Genomic DNA, 22,997 nt, shown 5'->3' with positions numbered 1-22,997 from the left:
CTGAAGTCTAACTTCCTACCTTTACTCTTACTACAGTCCCCCAAAGGAGGACTACAACTTCTCCAAAGTCCTACAAAGTTCAGAGATCCACTATAAAGCTTTTTGGCTCACTCCTCTGAGTTCTCTTAAGTAACTGCTGTGTCATTCACCCACAGGTGGACCAGGAACATTTTTAAACCTTCTGCGTAAAATGACCACCGAAATGCAAAATCCATAGGAGATGTTTCTAAAACACAGCAAAAAAGTAAAAAAGTACTTGACAGCCAAAGCAGCTCCAGTAACTATTCTGCTAAAAAGTCACTCTACACACTTCTAGTTTTCTTCCTTGGAAAACACTGCTTATGTTGCTCACAATCCTAGGTTTTCTTTTGTTTTCAAGACACAACAATTTTTCTTTAGAATAACAACTGTCTGGATCACAATGTCAAGCAAGCTTTGGCATTTCTCCTAATCTGCTGTAAACAAACACTGATCACGAAGTGAAAATGTTAACAAACTTATTACCAAGACAGTAAAAGTGAGCTGTTTCATCTAGTGAAAGATTTGGCAAAAATTTAAACAATATTGTTTTGCTTTGACACAGTTTAAGATTAATGCTTGTCACTTCCCTTTACGACTTTCAAGATTTGCCAGTCATAGATGTGGATAGTTTCATGGACTGAAAGGAGCGTTGGGATTTGTACCAAATCTATCCTTCAGACCACTGCACTGAGTCACCACATACCAGCTGCTCTCTGGGGACTGCACATATGGGGGCACTGCTGCAGCAGCACAAGCCAAACTCCTTCTCTTCCACGTGAAGGTGTGGTGGTGAAATACAAACTGGGGTGGGACCTAGAGGCAGGAGAGGAAAGCAGAAAAGGGAAGGAATTGGTTTGAGGGACAGTAGAGAATGAGAAGGAATTCACAGTTACATTCTTCAGAATGCAGGGAAACAAGGAAGAAAGCAAATTTCAGTTAAAAAAAAATTAAGAGCATGTTTTAAAACATTACTTGAAATTCTGTTTCAACTACTCCAAAAACCAGTACTGGAGAACTGCAAGAGTTTTCTCATGGACTTGTTAAGAAACAACGTTGGAAGGATTTCCTGGTTTCTTATCTGATCCCACTGTAAATTCTGGTAATCTGTTTCATCTCTGTGCATCCACTGAATAGGCAACTGAGGCAGGGTAGTCTGAAGCATTCATTTCTGCAGTAGACAACATGAAAGCACGGAATGGAGAGGTTACAGGGAAAAAAGGCATGCTGATGAGCACTTAAAAATTTTTTTTAGGACAAAGAAATAACTCCTAAACACAGATGACTGCCTTACTACATGAATGAATTCTACTGCTGGCAGTGACAGAAGCACAAAGAAAGATTTACTTAAATTAATTCACTTCGTGATTACAATAAAAACTAACACAATTTACCTCTACAAATAATTTCCTTAGGATTTATACCTACTGAAAAACAGATGTAGCAAGACTGGAGTAATGGACACCTTGCAATATCCTCCTAGCTTTAAGATGACATGTAGTTTATCTGCAGCTTTCTTCTTCATATATGGAACAAGCCTCTCTGCAGGCAGCCATTACTTGCACTGAACTATGTTCATCAGGTAAAAAATAAAAGTGGCATGGAAGTTACCTTTTAGCTGACAACACACACGGAGGATACATAATCCAATGAAATATTTAAAACACAGCACACTGTATTACACATGTAATTTGTTTTTCATTTCAAGTTTATTAAAACTTTAGCAGTACAAATGATCCAGGTTTTAGATTATCAAAAGACCAAACTGAAGTCCACATCTTTAAAAAAGGCGTTCCCCAAAACGTCTCTAAAACTTTGAGACAATGGAAACATTAAGTCCACAAACTCATCCATGCCTGTCATCATCTGTTCCAGGACTTGTTTCACGATCAGACTTTTTATCCTTACTAGGGGCATGATCTCTCTCCTGACTCTTTGATTTTTGGTTTATTTCTTTTTCTGATGAGGATCTGGTCTTTTCCTTTTCTTTACTGCTGCGTGAGTGTGATTTTTTTTCTTCTCTCTCTTTGCTACTTGGTCTCTTTTTTGAGTCTGGACTTCTATCCTGATCTCTACTAGACTTCTTATCTCTGCCAGATTCAGGACTACTACTTTCACGGCTTTTTGAACGCCTCTTCCTTTGGCTTTCACTATCATTCCTCTTATATGAGCTTCTACTTTCCCTATTTGAATATCTCTCTCTGTTTCTGCTTTGACTTTCATCCCTCTCTGAACTCCTTGATTCTCTCCTCCTCCTATTTTCTCTTCCTCTGTATTTATCTGGTGTACCTCTCCTTTCTCTGCTTCTTGATCTTCCTCTCCTTCTTGTTTCTCTATCTCTATTCCTTGAATAGTCCTTACTCCGACTGCGATCCCTGTCCCTGCTCCTCGATCTTCCTCTCCTACCCCTATCTCTGCTTTTGCTTCGATCCCTTGTTCTGCTGCTGGAGCTGTGTTTTCCTCTAGCATGCTCACGCTCTTTGCTTCTTGACTTGCGTTTCTCCCTGTCTTTGCTCTTCCTATGCTCTTGTTCATTATTTCTTGAGCCTGCTCTTTTACTTCTCTCCTTGCTCCTACTTCTTTCTTTCTCTCTCCCTCTAGAATCATAGTGCTTTTCTTTTTCTCTACCTTTCTCATGGTCTCTCTCTTTGCTTCTTGATCTTAATCTCTTTTCGTCATGTCTGCTGTGCCTGGAATCTCTTTCTTTACTTTTTGATTTCTCTCTGCTTTTACTATGGCTTCTAGATTTAGCTCTCTTCTTGGCTTTGCTTTTGTTATGCTTGTCATCTTTTTCTGAATTTCTTCTTGTCTCTCTGTCTTTACTGCTGGATTTGTGATCTTTTTTCTTCTCTTTTTCCCCTCTTCGGCTTGGACTTTCAGAAACTTGCCTGTGGTCTGATATTCTTCTCTCTCTACCTCTTCCTGGGCTCTTTTGATTATCTTTCTTGGTTTCATTTATTTCACTCCTTGGAGAGAAAAGATACAAGTTTAAAAAACTTTTCATTTTCCTCCACTCTGAAAAATTAAACCCGAAGTGAGACAGGTTCACAACTAAAACTTCACATCAGCTAATTTTTATTAATAACTACGTATTTGCAGTACCATGGTTAAACTCACACACAATTAAATAATGGAATAATCAAGTCAGAACCCTGTCTTCTTAAATGCAATTGTATTGAAAATCCAAGATAATAGGTATTACTTTTAAATAAACAACCAAAAAAAATTAAAAACTAAAAATTTTAAAAAATCCCATATGCACATGCTCCAGAAAGAAATAGTCTTACTTGTCGCCTTTTATCCACCTTTCTCCACTAGACACTCTCATTCTTTGAGCTCTTTGCATTTCTTGCCTCCAATGTGGAGGAGTTTCACTGCGCCGGAATCGATCTCTTGACCTGGATCTGGAAGGCGTCCGGTAGCGCTTGGAGGAAAAAAGAGAAAATCATGTCTTAGTTTGAATTTCACATGCTGTGACATCTACGCAAGATTTTCACCCCGGCACTGGGTTCCTACATAGCACCTAACATGATACTTCACATGTATACACCAAGTTTCCACTGACAAGTTATTAACGTACTGAAAATGTATCTGACATTTAACTATAGAGGGAATACAAAATCTGATCAAATAACTGATTTTAAGGTAAGGTCTACATCAGGAATTTTGCAGTCTGATGAGAGGCTTTCTGCTACTTTTAATTTGCACAAATGTTTGTTTACTAACAATGAAGATTCTTATCTTTGACAGGCAAGCAAAAACAATACTTCACACTGGTTAAGAATTTTACTAAAAATTTGAGGGATAGAGACTTCAGTTATTAAAAACATTTGCTACATGCAGCACATACCATATGGCTTCACAATATTGAAAGAGCCAATTTGACAGCTACCCCCTGCCAAAACGGGAAAAAGTCTTCCCCACCCTCTTGGCACGGATGTTACTGGTTCTGTGTTCACCAGAACCCTTCTTGAGCTAGTTCCATTCACCAATTTAAATATTACCATATTAACTTAAAGTATTTTAATGCTTTTTTCTCACCACCTTCTTCTCTTTTCTGTCCTCCTTCAAGCCTCAGTCCTCAAATAAATTACGATGCACTTCCTTTTTAAAAATAACTATCCCGATGAATATGATCAGTACCACCAGCAGTGAGACTGTGCTACCACCTTGCTTATTTTGAAGAACAGATTACAAACATTTACCCTTGGTCCTCTTCCTTTTATTTTCCTTCCAGATCTGGTGACTAACAGTCTTCTCTGGTATGTTGACTGTGAGTTTGATAGATTACTAAAAATAATTTAAAAATAATGAAAACCAGTATTAAAACCTTTTCAGGAACTAAATAAAAACACACCATTTTATTTTTCAGCAGACAGTAACATCCACACAGTAAAACCTCCATCTGTGACCACAATAATTTTACAAGATTTCCAGGTTTTTCAATTTTTGAAGAAAGAATAAATAAATAAAATTAAAAAAGGACTGAGACTGGACAGTTCCAAGGCATGCTAAATGAAATTAAGCCTGTCATTATACATTCTTTACTCACTAAAACCATTTTCAAAGACTAAGCCTTTGTTCTAGGATGAAGACAACAGTTTCCAATAAACGGAGAAATCTATTTTCCATCCAGCAGTGCTTACAACATGGAACTGTTCAATATGGAAAAGATTCAACATTAGAGTTCTAAAACAGTAACGTGACCATACCACTGCCAGCACATAATCAGACTTAAACCAGATATATTACCTCTCTCTTTCCTTCTCTCTGCTTTTTCTCTCTTTTTCTTTCTCATCTACTTTAGGAGGACTTTTCCTCATCAGGAACCGGTTTTCAGGTATAGGAGGAATTTCTTCAGGACGGACAGTAGATAATGGCTGTGCTTCAGTATTTTCATCTTCACTTTCACTGGATGAGCTTTATTTTTGTATAGAAAATATGCATGAGTTATTTGGATGAGGGAAGACCCATCTATTTAAATAATTCAGAAATTCCCTTAATTCAATACACAACAATATCACAAGAATCTCAGAAAACAGAGCTATTTTAGAAACAACTTTCCCACCCCATGATATATTTGTTCCAAAGTATATAACAGCAGTAGATTTCTGACCAACACTTTTTCTCCACTAATTACAACGGTGCAACACCAAACATATACACACTGTCTATTTAGACGCAACTTTTTAGTTCTAATTATTTTCTGTTAAAAACAATCTCAAGAGACTAAAAATTCAGATTTTACACTAGCATATATAACTGTCTACAGACTATACTAATTTCAAGCAATTTACAAACTTCTGTGAAAAGGGCTTAGGTGCACAGAAACAGTATTTAGGCAGCACTGCCCTAAGTGAACATTTCTTAAATTTCACTGCCATCTTAGAAAAATGTGACTTGCACTGTGTCCTGGGGTGAGTTTATGAGGCCTGTATGCCCAGTCATCTGCTCTGTTTATGCTGGATATCAGGTTCTGCACCTTAAAGACTGGTTCTGAGAGCAAAGTGGGGGAGAAGCAGCTCAGAATTTGTTATCAGGAGCTGCACTTGCTCCCCTGCATCCTACTCCTGGACTGTGCTGTCTGCATCACAGACAGTGAGAGAGAGCTCTCCTGTGCTTTTAGTCAGTTTTTAGCTAGCTGAGGCAGTGAATTTCCTTGGACTGCAATGTTTCATTTTCTTGGAACTGCTCAAACCTACTCTGGACTGAAAACCCAGAAGAGCACCAGGAGCTCACACCTGTGGCCACCAGGGCTTGGGACCCTGCATTCCAGCACCAGAGGGACTGATAACAGACTGAGTGAGCCAAGTTACAGCCCATGACAAGGCCTTTCTGAATCTGCCGTCTCTTTAGAACAGCGAGAAGTCTTACTGTTTAATATTATTCATTTTTTATGCTTGTGAATACTTTGCTTTTTAAAGAAACATTTTTTTCCACTTTTCTCCAAGAAAATCTTTTCCTAAACCAGTTGGGAGAAGGGCCACTTGAATCTGCTTTTCTAGAAGGACCCCTTTAGGAGTTTCCTCCCAAATTTGCCTTAAACCAGGACAAACTGACACTACTTTTATCTCACACTGAACTATAACAAAATTATTAGATTCAAAATAACATTCTCAGAAGCAAGGCTGCTTTCTCAGTTTTATTATCTTCCAGTGAAACTGCAAGAGTCTTGGCATATCAGACAAAAAAAATTATGTTAATTTACTAATTTTATATTTATTTTTGCTATATTCCTGCATACTACATTTTTTCTAAGTTCCATTGCATATGGTTCAAACTGAATTGTACAGAAGTAAATTTATGGCAACGAACTATTCCTACCCATTTCCAACCTACCACTCCAAATTTTCAAGACAACTGAAGTCTTAGTCCATTTGTTTACTCCTTTACATGCTGCAGTACATAGGCACATGAACATGACCCTTCATGATCATATCAGAAAATGTCTTCTTGTACATGGAAACCAATGATCTCCTAGACTGTGAAACCTGCATTGCTAGTTTACACAAATGTAGACTGTAGCTATTAAGACAAGAGAATGGTACTGTATGGTGTACATGTAACAAAACAAATCTCAAAACTGACCTTTTTTTGCTTTTCTTTCTCTTTTTCTTTTCTCTCTTATGTTTCTTGGAATTTCTTTTGTGTTTCTTTTTTCGTTTTTTAGATTTCTCTTCTGAAGCACTCTCAGAATCCGACGATGAATCAGAAGACGATTCTGAATCGCTTGAACTTTCCGAGTCACTGGATGAGGAAGATGACTTGTGTCTCTTCTTTTCTTCTTTCTTAGCTTTAGATCAGAATAGCAAAGACACAATTTAATATCAAACACTTCTAAACTAATCTCAGAAAAATCACCCATCTTGTATCTGTCGCTGTATCTTGTATCCTGGTATGGACCAGACTATCTTGTATCTCTCAGATTCTTATAATTGTATCATGAGATTACTTCATCAAAATACTTAAGAAAAAATTGACATTTAGGAAAAACATTGTTTCTCCATAGTACAATAAATGATATGTCTAGAAAAACAAGACATTTTCATAATTTGGATTTATGAAACTTTAAGTCTAGAATTTATACTGTCAAGCACTTGCAGAACCATCTAAGTTTTCTGATGATGTTTTATACAACATAAGCAACATACAAAGAATTCTTTAAAACTTATTTACACGTGTTTATAAAAATAATTCTTTAGCTTCAGGTTTCACCTGACTTCATTAAATCACTAATAAGAGAAATTTTGAAGCAGAAAATAAGAGGCACAGATTAAACCAAGTACTCACTGAATTTAGCTCACTATCCTAATTTGTTGGGTCTTACATTCAGAAAGCAGTGATACAGAGAGTGGTGAAAGGTCTCCTCTTTACAGTGATGTAGCACACTCACTTCCAATTCAACAGGCTGAGAACACTTCTAACAACAAGCTAGCTAGAGCTTAATTCACAGAACTGCATCAGATGTGTGGCATGTACCCCAACAGAAACAATCCTGGCCTACTTTTATAGTAATACACTTTATAGATACCTTTCTTCATGTTACATCATTAACAAATCTCCACACTGGTAGTGTGGATGAAATTCAACCCCATTGCACTAAATCTCATTTATTTTTCAGCTTAGCATCACAGACACAAGTCATAGCTGTGTGACAACTGAGATGAGCTCAGCTGGTCAGAGCACCAAGGTTTGACCCTGGTATGGACCAGACCATTCACTTGGTCCATAATTCACACTCCGTAAGAGCTGGACTTGATGATTCCTGTGTGCCCCTTCCAACTCAGAATACACTGTAATTCTGTGACTTACACAGGGGGTTTTCCATGTGTTTATTCACAAGCCTCGCTTGATACAGACTAACAAAAGCCTGACAACCCACTGAAAAACTTCCACCCTTGACAGAGTATATTGGCCTTCCAGTCCCTTCCACGTGCAGTATAAACTAGCAAGTACTCTTACCAGTTTAGGACAGCCTGCTGACTGGAATCAGCTCATTCTCATCAGAAGATTTTAGAGCTTCTTGCAAAATGCTTCCAAAACACAATTCTCTATGATTCTGATTTTTCTTGTATGTCTAGACCAAGATAACTGCTCTCTGTTCTCAAACTTTTGCTCAACATCCTTATTTTAGTACTATATTTAATAAAAATTCTCTGCAATATTGTGTATCAGTTTTAGATTGCCTAAATACATATGTATTTACAGAATGTAATGAGTACATATTTATAAAAGAAAAATGAACATTTTTCTAAATAATGTCAATCAAAGGATCTAGGTGTAGGCCAGGTGGCAATGAAACAAACAAGAATCTCACCTCACCTCTAAATACTATGAATACAAAAATGTATTAAAAAAGTTAAATGTTTCTGATCTATTACACCCTCAGTTTTGGTCCATTCAAAGGGGAAAAATCCTCATACGGCACTACAATGTTTCTTACATGCTTTCATAATTATTTCATTATTAAATGCAGTGATTTCCTGTATTTTCTTCCTCCTGCATATGTTTTAAGTGTGTCCAAATGTGTGACAGTTTTGTCTGCATTGTTGTAACAAGTTCAGGTATGTTAAAGTTACTACTTTAAAGTGAGTAAGTAATAAATAGAACTGGAGGCAAGTTAGTGAGCTGCTGCTACAACAAATATGTGATTCTTAACGTGCAGCAAGCTGCCAGTGGGAGATGTATCTAGGAAATCCTATGGCAGCTAGGGAGTAAAATGACATGGGGGAAAAAAGCCCCAAACAACAAACGAAACTAAAAAGCCCACAACTAGTTATACAGCAAAGACAGAGAATCTGGCAAGAGGGTTTGGATGTACTTTCTGGTGATATCTAACTATCTCTGTCCAGCAGCAAATGCTGTTTTGAGTACTGAACCAACCTGGTACTGTACAACTACAGATTACAACAAATGAGATCAATCCTAGAACATGAAGGTCATCAAGAAACAGACTTATGTGTACAGTTCAAATGTTTCAGCTCATCACCTTCAGGAGCAGCTTTCAACTCATGACCACGTACATCAACTCATGAAACATACATCAGTTCCTACTCCGTTCATTCTGACCTACAGTATTTGTCAGACTTTGTGATCACGCTGCATGACACAGACAAGTACTCTCTGCATCTCAGCTGGTCAGGAACTGTAGTAAGTCTTACATTAGCCCCATGGCTTGAAATTAAGAAGTGACCAGACCAGAAAACAGTTGGATTCAGGCATAAAAGTCATAACAAAACATACCATGTTGTAATTCACAGCAGTGACATGCCAATAGTTACTTTATAGCAAATCAAATAACCTTATAAATTATGAATGCAGCCATAATCTACCTTAATTGCAGAAAGCACACTCTTACAAGCACTGATTCTACAGGGAGATCTGTGACATCAATGAAAGTCATGAATCAAGTCTAGCACTGCTCCGTGCAGAATGCCCTAGAAATTCACTTTTCATGAGAAATTTTCACTAGAAAGCATCTTGGCTTTCTGCTGATGAGATTCTCCATGGTGACAGGAACATCTTAGATTCTGCTTCTGTTAGAAAATAAGGCTTGATCCAAGCTCTCATACTATGTTCTATTCTGCAATGGCAGAGCAGGACATCCCTTCCAGAAATAAAGACAGGTTCTGTCATATTCCTCTTTAAGAATTGTTTATAGGAACCTATAAAGTGTATGCGCTAAAGGGCCAAATCTAGACTTTTACAATCTAAGTGCCTGTTTTGAAGAGTTACCTTAGAGCAACATGAAACAAGTTCAATACCTTCCAAAGAAGTATGAATTATCAAATGAAGTCAGACTGCCACCAATCTTCTTAGCACTCTACTGGATATCACAAGTGCTTGCCAGCTTTGTACTAAAATGTAGTGAGTGTAAGAAAATTCAAGACAGGAGAAGCTTTGAAAAAAAGTACATATGAGTGTTCTTTAATGTCTTTTGCATCAACAACTTTTAAGCTCTGTAGAAAACAGACTGCTCTGCAATGTTATACACCTTTTCACCAACCATGCCATCATCTATTACAAGTTTCTAAATATTTTTATAAGCAGCCAGCATGGAAGAAAACAAGCAAAATTACCTCATATATACAGTTCAAGTTTACCTTTGGATTTTGGAATTAACTCTCCACAACTCAGTATGCGTACTTCAGCATATGGTTTACTAGATGCATCTGTTTTCTGGTTTTCTATTTCTCTCACAACTTCCTGCCCTGAGATGACTTGTCCAAAAACAACATGATGCCTGAAGAACATAAACAAAAGTAAGTATTCTTTGCACTTAACTTTCTCAAGGCAGCTCGCAAAGAAATGCAAGAAGAAAAGAAGAGATATTTACCCATCCAAATGAGGTGTAGGTTTAGTTGTTCTGTTGTTTCCAGATTTTAATTTAAAGAGAAAAACAAAATCAGTATTAGTGAAAAGCAGGCAGCATTCAAATCATATAATCTACACACAAGAAGGTGAACATTATTTTGAGTACACTAATAAAATTGAACAAAACCAAGACATATCAGTCTATGTTTGTGTGCAGTTAGCAGTATTTAATGTTTATGTTAAACTACCTATTCAATGAAACACTTTATTACATTTTACTGAAAAAAACCCCAAAATTGCACATAAATTTTTAGACAGAATCCTCATATAAGATATAATAAGTTTCTGCTTATTGAATTATATAAACACTACCAGGAACAGATACAAAAATCTGCAGGAAAAATGCAAATAACCTTTTACACATTAGAAAATAACCAGAAAACTGGAAGAAAAAGTATCTGCATGTAGAGATTACTTGACACAGAAGCAGAACTGACTCTCTCTCAGCTTTCCCCCATACCAGCATTACTAAGGCATACATGTCAGTTATGGAAGAGTAGAAAACTGAGATGATTAGAATAATGATCATTTAGGAATCCCAAAATAAGGTTTTAATGCTGACATCCACAACTTGTTATGTTAACTAAGGCCTTGAAACACGGGTAAGAGTAGAGTGATGTATTTTGAGAATATTTTCTCTACGTAATTTAGAATTTAGAAGAGTCTACTGCAATGTATTTTCAGAATTTAAGATTTACCTATAAGTAAGACTGTACTGGAAAGCTATTTTGTGATTAGAAAAAGCCCTCTACTACTTTGGAGAACCCCTAGAGCTGTTCTGCCGCCTTCCTGAAAACAATTTATTAGAGCATTTACTAAGAATTTTACAAGAAACTAACAGGTTTGCTTTTTTGTCCAAATTAGAACACAGTTACTGAAACTACTGAAAGCCCTTTTGCACTGAAAATTAAATACAAATAAGCACATTAGGGGTAAAAATAAGTACATTAGGAAAATGGCTACTTCCAGGGAGCCTGGTAAAAAACCATCAACTTTGCTTTGTTGGAACTAGTCTTCAACATCTAAAAGGATTCCCTTTACAGCTTACAAATAGCAAACCATATACACATTTCAAGACATTTCAATACTTACATAAAGAACTGTGAACCATTTGTATCTTTCCCTCGGTTGGCCATTGAAAGGAGAAATTCTTTGTTGTGCTTTACAGCAAAACTTTCATCTAAAGAAAGTGTTTTCAGTTACTTTTTAAGCATACGATATATGCTTAGGTAAATGCTATCGTCTAAGTAAATTAATCCTAATTAAATAAATCTGTTAGTCACTTGAATGAAAAGTTGTATTAAAAATAGACTAAAAATAGCAGCTCTTTTTAAAACATCATTCTGTTCATTCTATGTAACAAGGAGAAATATGAATAGAATGGTTTATAGCCTGAGAGGAAAAAAAAAAATTAAAAATTTAGTATTCTTGTACAAAAGATCTGTCTCCTACGAACGTTAGTAGAGATGTTTAAATTGTTGCTCTGTTTTTCTCTGGAACAGAAGCTGTGTATTAACTTTTAATAAATCCCTAATCTTCAGGCATTTTGTTGCTCTGGTGTTTGTTTTTGTTTGGTTTTTTTTGTTGTTTTTTTTTTTTAGTACACACAGATAGTTTGATAGCAATCCCAAACAACTTGTTTGTCTGACAGACAGAGATAAATTTATCAATTTAGCCATTAAGAAAATGAGTTTAACTTCAATGAATCCTACTTCTTATGAGCAAGGAATTGTTAATAGTTCAAACTAAATCCCAACAAAACTATGAAATGAAGAAGGTGTAAAATGTAATCACTATTCTTCATTTAAGACACCTGTAAGAAATCATCCTCTCCCTTCTTTCCCAAAACAGCAAAAAGGCTTTTGGGGGAAGGAAATTCTGCAGACATGAGGACATTTGTTCAATACTGTTTGGATACAGATGGCAAGAGGAAGTATTAACAAAGAAAATGTACAATATTCATAATGCTACTGTCACTCGCCATGAAAGGGATGGTCCCACTCACTCTCCAATCACTTGTACAATAGCATCAAATGTCAATCTAATCCTATGATGCACTGGTTAATTGATTCACAAACGCAAAACTTTTCACAAATTCAGTTCCATACTGTGACCAGCCAAGTTGAACAGCCAGCCCGCTACTGTCAGAAGATAAGTGGAGGTTGTGCTCATTTTTCCATTTCTCCCAGCCATACATTTCCTCAAATTCACTAACATGGGAATATTTTTTTTTCTGCAATAATCTTTAGGCATTTTAGCAAGCTGAATCAGGCTAAAGTTTGATCAGAGAGTCAGTGCAAGGTAAGGCCTCCTCCCCCTTTTGGCAGTTGCAAACTGTTGATTCCACTCAAGGCCTGATATAAATTTGCAGCCTGGCCCAACTACAGCAGTGAATAATTATTGTGTGGGCTGCAAGCTTGGACAACAACCAATGGCAAAAAAAAAAGTATCCAGGAGGGGAGAGGGGCTTAACCTTGCCTGGGTGGCAGCTACACAGCACCTGGGCTTAGGTGTAACAAAACAACTGCTCCAATAAACACAGATGTTCCACTACATTCTGGACAAACACAGGCTGAGAAACACAGCAAGTGTAACCTCTTCTGCAACACTGGCTGAGAAAGAACCAGGACTGTGAGAAAACTAAAAGCTCCATCTTCAGTTCAGGAAAGCAGGGCTCTTTGCAAGGAAACCCAACTCCATCAACACCTTTCCCCTTTTCCCTCAAAGGGAAGACCATCTCCAGCTTTTAAGCTGAGCAAGCAAAAACTAGATGTCTAAAACCAGCAATAAAAATGTAAGTCCGGTAAAAGGGACAAATACAAAGGAGTTCAGTTTTAGTTTTTCATTTGTTAAAATGGTTCACATCTTAAAAGTAAAATAACTTAAATGGTACAGTCAAAGGCCTTCAAGACCAGACAAAATCTTCTTAAAAAACGGAATTCAGGTTTACAGAACACATACTACAGAACGTGAAGGTGACTGTTTATTTTAACACCAAAATAGAACAGACTGATAGAATTCTTACCTTCAAAAAAGCCACCATAAATGGATTCTCCTCCTCGGCCATTTCCTTAAAAGAGGAGAAGTGACAGTTAAAGTACTGATTAAAAGAGTTACATTATGTGGAAGGTACTTCATAATACTGATGTAACTGTGTCCAAGTCACTGACATTATTCTTCAAGATATGCAAACACAATCAAGATGCATCTTTGTAATCCAAAACCAAAAAACTTGGAAAACAAGAAAGTATTCTCCCATGTATTCAGCAACAGTCTCCTTTTTTCCTTTATTTCCCAGCAGCAGATAAAATATTTTATTCTCACGCTTCAACCTTTCAATAGCAGGTTTTTAGTTCTTGGAATAATTGAGACAACTTGAGCAAAAGTGTGTGAATGCACATACATAAGTTTATTATGCAAGTTCTCATGGAAAGGTTCTCACACAGAAGGGTAAAAAGCAGTGATGTCTGTCAGAGAATAATTAAGTAAATAGTTCTATATAGAACTTTTGCAATGTTTTATTACGTAAGCAGCAAATTTTCTTTAAAGATTTATGTCATACCTTCACTGAAGTCACCTCCTTGGATCATAAAATCTTTCACAACCCTGTGAAACAGACAACTTTTGTAATGCAATGGCTTTTGGGTGGACTTTCCTGTACCCTTTTCACCTAAAGAAGAGAATGTACAAAACCAAAAATTACTCTCTGCATCTGTAGAATCTTCATTACAAAAACAGTTCTATGTAAAGCACTCAACCAAAATCATCTGTGCTCTGAAAAACTGGCTTGTGAGGCAGACACTTACCTGTAATACCAGTAAGAAACTGGGATTTAAGAAAGCAGTTCAGAAACTACTTTCTGTCTCTACAGTTATACTAGAAGAACTCCTTACTGACACTAGTATACAACTCTGGCCACTGCCAAGCAGATTGACTGAAGCTAAACATCCAGTTTACATTCATGACAACTGGTATGGCTCAGAAATGTGCAAGAAACAATCACACCTGTAGTTAAAACACAGCAAGGTTAAGGTACCATAAAAACTTGTAAGAAAGCCAGAGGCAGGGGGAAGGAGGAGGACTCTCATTCCCTCCCCTGCTCATGATGACAACTGCCATCTTCCTCCCTTGCATCAGCTCTGCTGTTTAAGCAAACTCTGCTTCAACTACAACACAAAGGCCTCTCCCTGCTCAGAGAGAGGATTTCTGCTGAGTTAGCAGGATGAATGGCTCGTGGTGGGTCCTGTGAAGGTAACAGTAAGGTAATCAATGGGGTAATCAATGGGACTTCTCAGGGAAGACCACTTCCTCTTCATATTGGCAAACTGTTAGACAGCATCTTCCTATAATCTTATTCTGAGCAATTAAACTGGCAGCTTTTGTCAAGGGCAGTTGACTCTGAACTTACAGACTGGTGTCTCCATATGGATTTGAACAGCTAGAAAAAACCCCACTTTTGAGAGGAACTCTGATAAATGTGAAGCTGTGTATGTTCCACTAACTTGGCATATGCCAGGAAAACATGGAGCTGTTGATCCCTGTTTTATGAAGACAGCACACACTTTTCAAAACTTCCAGAAAGAAAGATGAGTAAGGAAAACAGAAATTAAAAGTCTGAATAATTTGCTGATTATCAATATTAAACTTTCTGCATATTTGTCTCACTATTTTTATATGTGTTAAGGCAGCACAATAGGTCAGGATCGGAATTTGATTATGGATGTCAGCAACAAAGGATGAACTTAGTCATAGTTGTTGCTGACCTGAAACATTGCTGCAGACTTCAATTCACAAATATAAGGCAGCAGTAGGGAGTAACACTTTTATTCAGTAATTTGACTTTTGGACGGTTGACAGCAGATCAAGAATGCCAGTCACATGTTAACATAGTCACAGCCATTAAAAATCATTAAAGTTCAAATCTGTTAACAAATTTTGATAACCTGATTTTGTGCCAGTAAACCTACTGTCAGATCAGATAATGCCTACATTCCTGCAGACATCGTCAATGGTGTGCTGCACGATCTAGTTAACTTAACAGGAATGCAATCATGTATCCACACCTGATTCAGATCATATTAGTACTGCTGAGGGATTCACTAGTAACAGCTGCAGACCCTTGACCTGAAAAACAACCAAGCTGGCAGGAAAGGAAGCAGAAAAAGCTAAAGACAGAAAGCAGATATGCTATTTATATATTCACAAAGTTATTCTTGCGACAATAAACTCAAGTTTTGCTAAGCTGTCAGCATTTGCGACAAAAGCATGCAGTCCACAGGAAAGTAATTCTGTTTGTAAATGTTTCCAAGGGAGAATCTCCCGAGTATTTTCCTCAACAACTATACTTTCAATAGGAGCAGAAATCACCAGTGTCTATCAAGAAATTAAAATAACAGAAAAAACAACAGATGAATAAAAGCATCACCTTTCAAATTCCACAAAGTATCATAAGACTGAAACGTAAGTCTGCATGGTTGACCTCCTGCTGGCTACCTTTCAAGACTGGATGATGTTACATAATGTGAACAGTAATATCTGTGCTAGTAACAGAAAATCAGCTTACTGTGCCTGTATTTAAAGTTGGTTAGTATATACTCTCTGCAACACTCTAAGCCAAAGCTACAACTGCTTTGACTCTATGTCATATGTGTAGGATCATATGTGTACCATCAGCTAAATATTCAGAGGTGTCAAGGACCAATGCTGAACTTACTTTCATATTTAAGAAAATGTCACGAATAATAACAGACATCAAGCTAGTTAACATGGCATTACATTAAAAATTACAGATTAAATAGTAAATCTACAAACCTGTGCAAAGGCAGCGAAAATTCTCACATGTCTTTGGACACACATCTGAAAACAATTCAAAGACCACTCTTCCAGCTAGAAAAATAAAAAACCACCATATTTATTGTGAAGTTAAATGGTATTTTTATTATTCCTATACATATCTCATATGAATATCATGCTACTGAATTGATACTTTAATTTTCTTACCGGGTACATTGTTGATGGCTATGTCAAAAAAGCAACGAGGCCTCTGGACCTTTACTCCCATGGCTTCTGAACTCTAATTACTGTAAGCAATAAAAATAAAATTCAGTTTTTCCTTCTGTGTACTGAAATCATGTGTAAGTCAATACAGGTGTAAGTCAATACAAAAGTCAATAAAAACTGCAGAAAAGCAAACAAAAAACCCCAGACAGCAAACCTTAGCATTTTTTGAAGTTCAAAAAACACCAAGTACTTTAGGTCATTTTTAAGTGTTGTAGCCCCAAATGACTGATTTTCTTCACGTTTGCTGCAATAACATTAAATTTAAACTTGAGTGCCATACTTCAGGTGGGGAAATACAAAAGGAAAAGATACTGTGAGATATGGGCAAGACTTTAGAATTCAATTTTCAAATTTCAAAATTCAGTATTTCCTGGACTCCTGTCATGGCAGTTACCAGGCACTGCTCCAATTAGGATTCAAACCATTCTTGACAAAAATAATAGAAAGGTGTAGCTGTTCCACAACTGCTGCTAAGTGAAATTATTCTGGTTTTTCATTGCCTCTTTTCCTTTTATGTCATTCTTTATCTCTTGGGACACCACCACTGGTATCATTCAGAAGACCTATAGATGCATAGTGCTGCTTAAGGACATGGTTTGGTTGTAGACTTGGTACTGTTAGATTTACTATTGGACTTAATGGTCTTAGAGGAGTTTTTCCAGCCTAAATGATTCTATGATTCCTTATAGAGAATTTTAAAGCAACTTTTGCCTTATACTATATTAATCCTTTTGTTTTTGTGTAACAAGCTATGTCTTAATTCCTTTTGCCCCTCCAACATTCCAACATTATGTACAAACATATTCTTTTTCTTTTCTAAATCCCTATCTTCTCTGAGTTACTTCAGACTTGGAAAAAAAACCCCAAACACTGACAGCAAAAGGATCTGTAAGACAGGAGTATCTTCTCCAGAATCTGGAATACAATCCATACATTTTCAGTCCTAATTATTTTTATTGCCAGAAATCATGGCTCAAATCTAGCTGACATACTGCACATATCTCTCCTAAAGCTTCACTCATAGCTGCACCACAGAACATCCTTGAAAAATTCAATTGTCACCATCTGTCACTCTCAGCATATGACCAAGAGGCTGTAAAAAACCAAGACAGCAGCGTAATCATGTTAGCCTATATTCTCTCTACTTGTGCTGTCACTCCTAACATTTTACTGAGATTACACAGCAAAAATCACAGGAACCATGCAGGACTGGTTTAAATTAAACACCACTCAGCAGTTCATTATTCATGAGACTTTTAGCATGAGAAGATTTTAAAAAAAAATGCACAATCTCACTAGATATTCTCTAGGTGTGTAACAAATACATTCATACACACAAGCCAGATCCTGGTCCAAAGCAGCAGGTTTACCTCAGTCTTCTTGAATTGAATTAGCATTTCCCTCCTATTTAGTACAACCAATTTTGTAGCCAGCAGAGAAACAGAGAGGATGCTCACAGCTGAAAACTCCGATGCCATCAGGTTAGCAGGAGGCTGCCCAGGTCACCGCCCCGCTGCACAGGAGCAGTGCAAGGAAGGCAGGGTGTGGCCAAGGGAGGGGATGAGATGGGAGGGTGTGGACAGGCTGCTTTCAGAACTGACACCAGCCAAAGCACAGCCACCCACTGTCAGGGGCAGAACAGACTACACAGCTGCACGGGGTACTTCTTTCAATGAAACCTTTCACAAGGAATGCTGTAATAAATATTGTTGGGTGGTAGGACTGCCAGTTTTAACTGAACTGAGACGTCTAAGGATCATCAGTACCACAACTGATTGGCTGCTGTACTCAAACTTCAAGCATTTAATTCTAATGCTTAAGTGAGAAGGAATTTCCTGCTTTACAAGCAGTTTGCTTGAGAAATGTAGAGGTATGCCTTAACATTTATATACAGTATTTTAGCCAAAATAAATGGCAACTATCTTAATACGTGACACGTGAAATAATTAATATATGACATGTCAAATAATACGTGAAATAACTTTTATTTCAAACACTGATAATAACTAAAGCTACGCTGTGAAACAAATATAAATATATCTATGTCAGTCAATTTTTAACTCTTTTTATAAACTGTTTTGTAGGCAAGGGGAGAGAGAAATCAGAAATAAAGACTTCTACCCAACTCCCTATCACTATCAAGTTTTCTCAATTTGATGTTTTTCTACTTTTACATTGTTTCATGAACAGGGGAACAAAGTTAGTCCATATTCTAACCATTACCTTCAGTGTACCCTGCACCTTCCCTAAATCCTCCAATAATATCCCCTAAACACCAGCTGCACCAGATTCTAAAAGACAGGTATGGCAAGGGGTCAGTATGACCGCCCTGAACAGACACCAGGCCAAGCAAATGTATGTCACTCTCAAGCTCATGGTGCCCAGAAAACCAGGCTAAGACATCAGCGACATTTATCCTACCTACCTCGCAAATCAAGTGAGCGTTTCTTCTCCAATATACTTAAGTATCCTTTGCACTGTTATTTCAGCCAGACCTTTTCCTGATGTGCTACAGGGCAAAGTACCAAGTTACAAATGGTCCTTAAAAATAGTAATTTCTATTCATGTAGTAACACCAAACACAATCTTCTACATAGTGATCGTTTAAAACCTGTCCGTATCAAAAGCAAGTACAAGGGGTCTGAATGTTAAACACAAAATCAGCAAAGAAAATGACCAAAAATATGCCAAGAAAAAAAGTCAGAAAATATCAACAATTAAGTCAGAAAATAACAGACTCAGTAGCACTACATGTCTGATAACAATAAGGCTTAAATGATTTCTGCTATTTCTCTCTCAAAATTTCTTTTCAGTTAGAACATGGATATTCTTAACCCTCAATACCCTGCATTTTTTAATTGTGAACTTGATGGAATTTCACTAGTGAAAGGAATATGAATTTGATGTCAACCCTAAAGATGCTTACTATACAGACATTCAAAAAATGTGCTATGCAGGACAATCTTGGTAAGTCAGTTCACTTTTTCCTTCCAAAACTCTACGAAAGGACAAAATATCAGCCCAAGTACTACTCTGAAATTTTCAAATTATACATCATTCTCAACCACCTTCTGTTTGAAGAGGCTCTTACTAAGTCTAAGTAGAACCTACAACCAAAAAAAACCCCACACCCAACCAAGCACCTAGAACATCACTTCAGCATATCTAAAAAAAGGGCTTCTTTCTTTTATATCTGAAAGTAGAATTACAGCTCAGCTTAGAGCATATTGGTATTTGTTGACAAATACACCAGAAGTACTCAGTCTTGCCAGAACAGCTGCACCCACAACCAACACTTCAACTGTGTCCCTCAGGGTTTACATTACTTCACACCTCCATCACTCATTATTTTGTTTAAATATTTGCAGGATAAAACTGGCCAGATCAAGGCCAGGCTGCCAGTAGTTCTATTCCTCCAAAATGATCCGTGCCAACGGGAAAAGATAACTACCCCAAACTGTTCACAAGCATCTTTCCACCAGGGATTACCACTGATATTTGCTGATGTGTTTAAAAAACACATCTTGTGGAATTTTATTTCCAAAATCACCTGTGCTAGCGGGGACCTGGTAATAATACTTTTTAACAAGTACTAGAGCCTTTTGACTGAACAGGCTAGAAAGCACTCACAGATGCACATCAACTGAGTATCAGCATGTCATGCATCCCAAAGAAAGTGACAGCAACCAGCAATACAGCAGTATTTCCTTGTTTTATAGCAGGGAGAAGTTAAAAAGTTCCTTTATAACTGTGTTGAACTACTGATTTGTTTCAGTCCCAGTACAGGACAGAATAGTAAGCAAAGACATACTTAGCAGGAAAAAGATACACTGTGTCCTATTCCTTCACTTGCTTCCCTGTCATCAACAATTCTTCCAGATTTTTCATTCTTCCTTTACCTTGCCTTTGAATGTGCTTCCTTCATCAACTTACAATTACCTGCACTGATCTTCATTCAATGCCCAAACAATGCAAACAGTAAAGTACATAAATTCATATTCCTAGCATTTAGCTTCACACCATCTAAAGGCAGCAAGACTAAACTACATTGATACATATTTAAAAGACAGGCATGCAAAATCTCCAGAAATGTATTTTAAAGCAAAACTTTGCATTCAGAAAATGGAAATGCACAAAGTGAACACAGAACATATATTCCTTAAGGCTGTGGCTGCACTCACTTGAAAACAATATAAATGTGGGCTGATACTACAATAGAGGGTTCCTACACCCTCTATTTTAGCTTGCAGACAAGTGGGTACCTGGCTGCATAAAAACCACCCTTTCCTCCTCCCTCCACAGAATGATACAGCAGCAGCACATATCAGCCAAAAGTGATGGCAGAGGCACAGACTAAAAATATTACAAGTTCTTTCCAGTATGGATTAAACTAGAAGTAAATTTACGATTTTGAACTGGGAGACATGAAAATTTTTTATAGATCCATTCCTGTAACAGAGCTTGCAGCTGTGTGAGCATGATACCAAAAATGTGAACAACAAAAACCTTAACAGATCAACCCTCTATCTCCATAATTTCCTTAGCATTTTTCCCTAAACACCACCACCTTTTCCTCTGTACTTCATGATCTCAAAACTGAATTAGCAGCAACGACACTCACTGACTCTCTTCCAAATGGAAGCTGGCTCCTAAATTACCATTGCATTGAACTGGTAGTGGAGAAATTATGCAGCAACACAGTAAAATCCTCCACTCCATTACATATTCTTCACTCTAAATTCCCCCATAATCCCCAGATTTTCTGAGATCCTATGAGGAAAAAAACCCAAATCTTCTCTTGATAGCAGCTTGATGACTGCTAGCTAATTAAAGCAATAATGTTTGTTTCACAGAAGAGGGCTGAAAGAATGGGAAGTCTTAATGAGAAATGTAGTCCCAAAGGGTGCTCTCAGAGAACTACTGAAGCTGCTATCCTTTTTATGCTACCCTTCAGATCTACTGCACCTACAGGAAACTACATTACTTGTGAAATATTTATAAATAATTTTTACAAATGGATAAATAAAGCTCTGTGAGTTTAGACAAACTAATGCTTCATAAATCATGTCTAACCTACAAACTGTTACCATATTTTTATCATGACAGCACCTGAAAATCTGAGCAATGCTGGACCCCAATGCAATGGGAATAGTGAAACAAAATGGCAGGAAGAAGCTTTAAAAAAACCCAACAACATAAAACCACACCAAAAAAAACCCCAAAAAACCACCTACTAGTATCCTTGTCCAAAGAACAGCCTCTTCTGCTGACAATATAGAAAAAACTATGAAACTTCCAAAATATTCTCTCAGAAAAAATACATCTTAGAAAACAGACTATATGCAAGATAATATTCTGATGCTTCTCTTAAATCAGGTCTTAGATGACTACTACATATAATTAACTTATCCAGTCAAACATTAGGAAACTACTGGCCAAAATGACTTTATCATTATTTATAAATTTTCTAATTGTGACTGAACTTAAAGGCAATGTTTAGCACTACAACAGATATTCTGTCCACAGTTTCAGTGAGCTATTTCTCTTAAGTCTCCCAAAGCCTCTTCAAGGCCTCAAAGAACAGCCATATATACGCAGTACTTCTAGTTTGGTCATGGCTGCAAACAGAATAAGCCTGAAACTCAATACTCATAGAAATCTTTGGAACGCCTGAAGAAATCCCTAAAAGAGGGACAGAGGAGTCTCCTGCCAGACATGGTAGCTCCTACAGGCTCCACTTTCCTAGGAGAGGCCTGCAGAGGGGAGAACATGTGGCACGCAGACAGCCCCGCTCCTTCCTCTTCTAGGGGAGGAGGGAAGACTCATTCAAACTCCCCAGCCAGCACCCGAGCAGGGCGCTCGCTGTGGGCACAGACCCGCGGCTAGCCAGGCTGCGGAGGCACGGCCGGCCCGGCAGACCCGACCCCCGGCGCGATGCGCGCCAGGCCCCGTGCGCCGCTTCACCCACCCCTGCCGCTCCCGCCCGCCTCGGGCCGCACTCGCAGCTCCTCGCACCCCTTCCCTCCCAGGGGCCGCCCTCACCCGGGATGCGCCGGGCGCCGCGGTCTGCCTGCCCCGCGCACACGGGCGGCCGGGCCTTGCCAGGGGCGTGTGCGGGGAGGCAGCGCGGGCGGCCGCCCCAGGCCCGCTCCGAAGCGGCGGTCGGGAGGGGCCGGAGCTCCTACCCGCACCGTGACCGAGGCTCAGGCCCCGCGGAGCTGCGACCTCCTCCTCCACCGTCCGCCCAGCCCGAGGCGCGGCCCGGGCGACGGCCCTCACTCGGCCGCGCCGGCGCCCGGCGCTGCCCGGCGGCGCGGCCGGCACTCACCCGCTGGCGGCCCGTGAAGCCCCGCGCTGCTCAGCGCCGCGCTGCCGCCATGTTGGAGCTGGTGCGGCACGGACTGCGTCAGTGGCGGACAGGGCGGGAGCGGCGACCCGGGGGCGGCGCGCCGGGGGCGGGCGGGGGAGCGTGGCGGCGGGAGCGGCGCTTCCCCGGCCCGGGCACGGTGCGAGGGGTCGCGAGCACCGACACAGCCCAGCCCGGC

The 22,997-nt window shown here is 38.6% G+C and overlaps 1 protein-coding gene across 3 annotated transcripts; it reads right to left on the bottom strand.

Annotated features, from left to right (window-relative positions):
- Positions 1–1,708: 1,708 nt before the first annotated feature.
- On the bottom strand, positions 1,709–22,987 carry PPIG (peptidylprolyl isomerase G). Of its 3 annotated transcripts, none has more exons than XM_041473305.1 (13): positions 22,781–22,987; positions 16,393–16,472; positions 16,204–16,278; positions 13,955–14,062; positions 13,418–13,462; positions 11,485–11,572; positions 10,355–10,384; positions 10,122–10,261; positions 6,607–6,811; positions 4,771–4,938; positions 4,224–4,308; positions 3,306–3,442; positions 1,709–2,984 (listed from the first exon to the last, which is right to left on the bottom strand). In XM_041473305.1, the coding sequence occupies exons 2-13, from the start codon at positions 16,451–16,453 to the stop codon at positions 1,865–1,867; spliced, it is 2,262 nt and encodes a 753-aa protein (XP_041329239.1). In that variant the 5' UTR covers positions 16,454–16,472; positions 22,781–22,987; the 3' UTR covers positions 1,709–1,864. The 3 variants fall into 3 exon arrangements, with proteins under 3 accessions (XP_041329239.1, XP_041329241.1, XP_041329240.1); XM_041473307.1 differs by lacking the exon at positions 22,781–22,987 and adding an exon at positions 22,495–22,513; XM_041473306.1 differs by lacking the exon at positions 22,781–22,987 and adding an exon at positions 18,878–18,936.
- Between the last annotated feature and the right edge of the window lie 10 nt (positions 22,988–22,997).

The sequence above is a fragment of the Pyrgilauda ruficollis genome, unplaced genomic scaffold (genome assembly GCF_017590135.1).
Source record: "Pyrgilauda ruficollis isolate IOZ18807 unplaced genomic scaffold, ASM1759013v1 scaffold3, whole genome shotgun sequence".
Classification (NCBI taxonomy): domain Eukaryota; kingdom Metazoa; phylum Chordata; class Aves; order Passeriformes; family Passeridae; genus Pyrgilauda; species Pyrgilauda ruficollis.
Note: the sequence above shows the minus strand (reverse complement) of the source record. Positions and strands in the feature narration are given on the sequence as shown.